Raw genomic sequence first — 7260 nt, 5'->3', positions numbered from 1 at the left:
ATTCCTGCATGTCAATTTAATCTTCTATTACTTTGCTTCTGCAGTACGGTCCTATTGTCGATATCGATCTGAAAATTCCTCCAAGGCCTCCTGTTTATGCTTTTGTCGAGGTAATGTGCTTTGGTCATTGTTTTGTTAGAATATTTATTCTTGCTCACTACTAGTATGTATTTGTATTTCGTAGTATAAATTATTTTTCTGTAAGGTTGTCTGGGTGACAAATTTGAGATGAGTTACGTTAAAATATACTTTGATATGATTTTTTAGAAAATCAGATTAGCATATAGTAGGTCAGTTTTCTCTCTCGAGTTACGTCAAAAGTGCTATAAGACAATATCTTGAAAAAAAGAAGTCTTTTGAGCTTTAGGACATGTTGATTTTGCTCTCTGGCTTATAGAATACTAAAACAAGATGATTCCATCCCATCCCTAGAAGCCACTTAAAGCGTAACCCCTTGTAATTTGTCCTGTTTTCCCCCCTTAATTTGCATTTGGAGTGCAACAACCAAAATGTTCTTTGTCCTGTACTCTGTAAAACTGTTACAACAAAATCATGTTGTCCTATAAGACTCAACAACTGGTAGTATAGTTACATGGTTATACCTCCTTTTAAGAGGATACCCTGAAACCCTCATTGGCACATTGTGCAAAACAGCATGCTTTCATACAGAATCTAACCAATAGAATGCATTCCCTCCGTAAAGAAATATAAGTGCGTTTGGATCACTAATTTAGTTATCTAAACGCTCTTATATTTCTTTACAGAGGGAGTATCAGTTTTTCTGAATGTTCTATTAAAAAATATTTTTCAAAATCATTCCGAACTAAAATTCTTTCTGTATAGCACACCTATGACTATGAGTCTAACACCAAAGTGGAGCTTTTTGCAGTTTGAAGACCCACGTGATGCTGATGATGCAATTTATGGCCGTGATGGATACGACTTTGATGGCTACAAATTGCGGGTTGGTGGAACTTGTATGAATATTCTTTTCGTTTCCTGAGAGACGAAGGAAACATCTTAGATCTTTCTTATGAAGTTTACTTTTTATCCACTATCCAGGTGGAGTTAGCTCATGGGGGAAAAGGCCCTTCTTTTGATCGACCAAACAGCTATACTAGTTCTGGACGTCGTGGTGCACTTAGGCGTTCTGATTACCGCGGTTTGTATTTTTAACTTTATAAGCCTCACAAATTTGATGGTGAAATCCCCTATTCTTATTATCTCTATTCATGGATCGCAGTTATTGTTACCGGATTACCTTCTTCAGCATCATGGCAAGATCTCAAGGTTTGGATGTGAATGTAAGTTCTTGAAGTTCATGCTTCAGGATTCTTAAATTTACTTTCATTTTTCAGGATCATATGCGGCGAGCTGGTGATGTCTGTTTCTCTGATGTTTACCCTGAGGCTGGAGGTTAGTAATGATCAGTTTTCAGTTCGTATTTTGTTCTTCAATGAGTGTTGGTGGGGCTAGTTGTTTAGATATCTGACCTGCCTAGTTCATTCAAACTGTATTATCTTTTAGAAGCCTCATTACCTTTTCCGTGTTACAGCAATTACTGGAATAGTTGAGTATACCAACTACGAAGACATGAAACATGCGGTAAGATATGTTAAACACTTCTCTACGCGCATACATGTGCATACATTTTGATGAACATATATGCTTACTAGTTATTTTTATCTTGTAGATAAGGAAGCTTGATGATTCAGAGTTCCGTAATGCATTTTCACGCGCATATATCAGGGTATGGCTGTTTCTTTTTTGCTCTCCCCTTCTCTTAACCATACTGAATCATATATCTACATATTCGTCCCACATGCCCACCTCACTGAATTGAAGATTTCCATGCTCTAATCTACCTGTGTTGCTAATAGGTGAGGGAGTGCAATGCTAGGCGTAGCCGCTCTTACTCGAGAAGTAGAAGCCGAAGCTGCTCTTACTCGAGAAGCAGAAGTCACAGTTATAGCAGGAGCAGGAGTCCAAGGTATAGTTTAGTTTGTTCATACTCAAATCAGTCCATGTTGACAACCTGTTAAAGCAAGGAAAAGGGCTGTTAACAAGAATAAAAATGACCTGCAAAATAAGAACAAGAAATAGAAGTGGCCTGTGATATTGAACTTCTGGAATCCCATTCTGGTTTGCTTTTTGGCTTCTGTTTCCTGATGCATTGTTTTTCGGCATGGCCTTTTGAGTTTCCCCTGTCTGACTATTGAACATGTGTGCATAACGGGATAGCTGTCCATCTTTGAAGATTTTCCCTTCTCTTTACTAGATCTGGACCGTGCGACTGTCTGGGGATTGCATTGGTAGGATATTGGCACGTTCAGAATCCAAGGATGGTTTTGGGCGTTGGATAGTTCTGCTGGATTGTGATTGTATGGCAAGTGGAGTACAACCAGCGATAGGAGGGCTGGCACTAAACATAATGGAGTGGATTCTGTGGTATATTTGTATTACTGTTGACTTGAGCACTTATATTCTCAAATATGCACTCTGCCCTGGTCTCATATATAAACCTTGGCTTTAATGCTAGATTTTGTTTTTGAAGTACACATCTTTGTGAAAGAGAAAAAGAGAAGAGGTTTTACCTGTTGGATCAAAACCATCAACCCATACTGTCTACATTTTCATTCAAACACCTGTAGTTTTGACTCCTTGAAAAATAAAGGCTTGTAATTTTCAAATTTATTTTGTGGTGCAAAAGGCATGAGCGGCGGAGCAAGGGTGAGAGAATCTGCCCAAATGCTCACCCGTATATTGTATTGCTCCCGTGTGCATAGGTTAGGTGTAGACATATTGTGATCAAACCATAGGAGTGCAAATACTAAGTGACAATTTGTTGGTTTTTGGAATATTTTGTAGGTCATCATCAAGATCCCTATCACCTGCCGCTGTAAGTCTTTGAAGGGTACACATTCTTCTATCATGTAATTCCTTCAATATCATGATTCAAGTGTTTTTGCAGCCTGCGCGTGACAAGTCTGCGAGCAGGAGCCCCGTCAGGAGCAGAAGTTTACCCCGTTCTCAGTCTCCTGTATGCCGCCAACTCCATATCTTTTCGCTCATAAACATTTGTAAGCTTTATAGAACTGTATTTATCCGATTCCTTATTCCTTGCAGGTGAAATCTGAGTGAAGCCAGATGCACTTGAAGTCAGAAAGAAAAACATATCAGGATTAGTCGGATTAGGACAATATAATATGGATTGTGGGTGCTCTGTCCCAAGAAGTACCATTGCTATTCCTTGGAAGGAAAAACGTCAACTTTGTGGTTTGAGATCAATGTAGGAGTCTGGTGTTGTTTTACTTCTGCACTTCAGTTGCAAGAACGTAAAATCGTGAACTCATGGCTTTAACTTTAGTATGCTATAGTTTCGTGTCGAATAACTTAATGCTGCAGCAGAGTTTACATATGGTGTTCTGTGATCTACTTCGGCTTACATCAGTAATGTAGGGGTGCAAACGGGTACCCTTTAGGGTGTTCTCTGGTCCTCTTTAGTTCAACCAAATGAACTAAATTTTCAGGAGTATCCGTGGATACCTTAGGGCCACAAATTTGCATCCCATCAGTAACGACCTCGAGGAGGTCTTTGCAGCGGCCATTAGACCCGACGTGACGCTATTTGCTATTTGCGGTGCTGTGAAATGGTGTGAACTGACCGCCTCTCCGTCTATCATTGCTGCGTCCCTCCTGTGGATAGTTGATTGCACGATCATTGGTGTGTGCTGTTGTGGCCTTTATGGGCACAAGACGTTGCCTGGGTGTTGCATGATCTATGTTCCCCTTTGGTGCTCCAATAGTGCGTGGCCCCCTTTTGCCTGCTTGGATGTCTCTTCCTGTGAAGACAGAAGAGACGAACGTATGTTCTTCTGGTCGCATTCAAGTATGTGCCTATCTAGGTGGCTGGGGGAGCAGGGCTGGACAGTTAGCCCATGTATGACTATGATTTGGCAGTGATATAGCAGACTTGGCTCTGCCTTGGCTAGAGAGAAAGAGTGAAAGGGAGAGTGTACGACAAACTGGACCTAACGAAAATGAAAATTCGTTGTGAAAATATACATGGGCGTCTGTGAAATTCTTTGTCAAAATATACAGGGGGGGTCTCTAAGTGATACCACAACCCAACTCCTTATTCTCTTCTTCTCCCTGTTGTCATTTGACATTTTATTGTTATTTTGGATTCACTCAATGCGAACGGTGCCATTTGAAACGCGGGGGGAGGAAAGATGCAAGAATGCGAAAGTGCAGGAGTTAGGTGTCATGTCTAGTGGAATCATATCGGAATGTAAACATAAGAATTATACACCATAAATGTTTGGCTGCTCTAGAAACAATTGTGGGAAACTATCTCTTGAAAAAGAGAAAAGAAGAGAGATGAGAGACAAGTTGCGCTAGACTTCTCAAAGGAAGTGAAAAACATGTCCTGAACAAAATTTATAATAGAATCTTCCAAAGAGTGGAGAAATGAAGGAGTTCTCCAAGCCAATCATACAATCGAAACGACACCATGGGAAATACTTCTATCGGATTTGTTTCCTACGAAATTCCCGTGAAAATCTTTCTAAACATGGCATAAAATAGAGTACATCTTATACTCGCTACCAAAGAGGAGTTCACAGGGATTGTTTACATATATACTCCGGGCATTGGCTTAGAGAGCCGTTGGTCATAGAAAAAACTAATATGTACTTTATTTGGCAAAGAGAGAGTTTAATTGCCGTTGGTCGTAGAAAAAACTAATATGTACTTTATTTGGCAAAGAGAGAGTTTAATTGCAGTAATGTTGGCTAAGTATCATGCCCCCTCCGTTTCATATTAAGTATCGCTGATTTAGTACAATTTTAAACTAAATAAGTGACACTTAATATGGAACGGAGGGAGTAGTGTACTAAATCAGCGACACTTTTAATATAGAACGGAGGGAGTAGTAATGCTGGAAACACAAATACGTCGTTGGGTTTGTTGTGCTTTTTGCGAAGTTAAAGGGTATTTTGTATTCGGTAAACATTCGCGTCTGCATTCGTTTGTCCATATTAGCTATTTATTCATTTCTGGTACTTACCTACTTCTATATTCATTTTCAAGATTTATGTATTCGTTACACTTCCGCTGATAAATAATGAGACAAATGTAATGACAGCAATTGAGTGTCCTGTTTGGTCCTGTCAAAAGAAGATATACTGCCAACTGTTTGGTCCTATCAATAGAAGATGGCAACGTCAGATGGGAGTCCACTATAGCCGTTGATGTGGTTCTTGTGCTCGGTTGCTGTCGACAGCCATATGGACCGGTGTGAAGCTAGATGAGGGGTATTGCTTCTCTTCGTGGACAAGCTCTTCATGTGATGTGTGCTCTTCCGTGTACTTCCAATTGCCATTAACACATCAACCACTTTTTCATGCTCTACCTTGTGCTTTTTGGGGGAGAGAGATCATGGTATGTCTTATCTAATTCCTGGACCAAAGAAAACTATTATTCAGGGCTGGTAAGGCCTCTCTGATTCATGGGATTCATAGGAACACATGAATATGAAAAGGCTGGAGTCCACTATAGCCGTTGATGTGGTTCTTAAGCGTGTACTAGTATAGTAAAACTATATAAATTAGCCCAAAAGTATTTGATACGTGGCATAGAAACATTGAGTTGTAGCAAGAATTTTAAGTGAATGTAAATCCTTCCTGTAAAAAAGTAGACAGAGTGCAAAGTATTCATAAAATACAGTATGAAACACACAACATATACATTTGAAGGTCTTTAATCCTCTAAAGATCTAAGTCTATGATAAATTGGCTTCTACCCATTGTTTTAAAAATGAACCGACACCGTGTATTGTTTTTAAGGTGTAGTGGTCTTTTAGTAAAAAAAGGAGAAATATTCAAGAAATGGTGCATAAACTAGGGATCACACACCTAACCATGAGGCAAGGCACACTCAAGGCTCATTAACAAACTAGGCTAACAATACTTTGTAGTTTATTAATGGTTTACAACTAATATTACATGTATTTATATGATGTGAGGTCAAAAATTTGAAAAATTTATCTTAACTGTATTCCGTTTTTTGTCACAATGAATCATTGAACCGACGGTCCGATCAATAAAAACCTGAACCGACAACCTCACCTATTTGGTTGCCGATTTGGTTTTTAAACTATGCTTCGACCCTATGCATGGAGTACTCATAGTTAGGACCGGACAAGGCTCTGTTAGACCCGAGAGAATCAAGCTTTGATTGGACGAAAAGAGAATGGTTGTGTTTCCAACTCAAGATCAAACCTCATGCTTAACGCAATGTGTGTCTTAGACCTTCTATAATGTAGGTGCTAACACGGGTGCCTCAATAAGAAGATAACAGTTTTATTTATGACATTGGTTTGCACGAGTAATCGGGAAGGGGGTGTAGAAGCAAACTTTGGCTTCCAATGCTAGCCGGTGCTTATGAGAGATAAATGTTATTCTGATTTCACGAATACTACAATCGATTCAGACACCATTTAAGAACATGTGTGAAGCACATGCTAGGTATATTTATTTTGAGATCCAATTATATTACTACATGTTCTTCTCTCCAGGGAGTGAGAATGGTCTTCTAATCCGTGTTTGCACAACTCTTAACATCATATTCCTCTTTTGGGTGGTTTGTTGTTGCCTTTTTATTAACCTAGCGTATGTCAGTCTACTAGGGTAATGCAATTATATTTTAAAATAGAGTAATACTAGATCTATAGGGAAACAATTACGGATTTAACAGGTTTCGTTATGTGGAGGATTAGGATTGGAGGGCCCCGCCCCTCTGAAATTAGCCAGGGGGGGGGGTATTTGGAAGCTTTTGTAAAACGAGCATAGATCACCCGTAGGTCTAGAATTATCGTTTGAGATACTATTGTGCACATGTGTGATTGTAATACCGTGTGCCATTCTATTACTACATGTTCTTCTCCCTAGGTAGCGAGAATGGTCTTCTAATCCGTGTTTGCACAACTCTTAACATCATATTCCTCTTTTGGATTGCTTGTTGTTGCCTTTTTATTAACCTAGCGCGTGTCAATCTGCTAGGGTGATGCAATTATGTTTTGAAATAGAGTAATGCTAGAGCTATAAGTAAACATTTGCAGATTTAATAGGTTTGGTTACATGGAGGGTTAGGATTGAAGCCAGGGCAGAGGGAGGGGCCCCACCCCTTTGAAATTAGCAAGGGGGGGGGGGTAATAGTGCCTGAAGTTTATGATTTGCTTGTTATACCAATGGATTTCAC

At 39.5% G+C, this 7260-nt stretch overlaps 1 protein-coding gene across 2 annotated transcripts; it reads left to right on the top strand.

Moving 5' to 3' along the window:
- Positions 1–44: 44 nt before the first annotated feature.
- On the top strand, positions 45–3418 carry LOC125532314 (serine/arginine-rich-splicing factor SR34-like; the record flags this gene model as incomplete). Of its 2 annotated transcripts, XR_007293984.1 has the most annotated exon segments (12): positions 45–110; positions 890–964; positions 1063–1162; positions 1244–1290; positions 1359–1416; positions 1556–1605; positions 1694–1750; positions 1881–1990; positions 2279–2448; positions 2869–2899; positions 2972–3040; positions 3127–3166. XR_007293984.1 is itself a non-coding variant. In XM_048696430.1 (11 exon segments), coding segments are annotated over 11 exon segments (678 nt in total), but the record flags the coding sequence as incomplete, so codon positions are not given.
- Between the last annotated feature and the right edge of the window lie 3842 nt (positions 3419–7260).

The sequence above is a fragment of the Triticum urartu genome, unplaced genomic scaffold (assembly GCF_003073215.2).
Source record: "Triticum urartu cultivar G1812 unplaced genomic scaffold, Tu2.1 TuUngrouped_contig_9663, whole genome shotgun sequence".
Lineage (NCBI taxonomy): Eukaryota > Viridiplantae > Streptophyta > Magnoliopsida > Poales > Poaceae > Triticum > Triticum urartu.
Note: the sequence above shows the minus strand (reverse complement) of the source record. Positions and strands in the feature narration are given on the sequence as shown.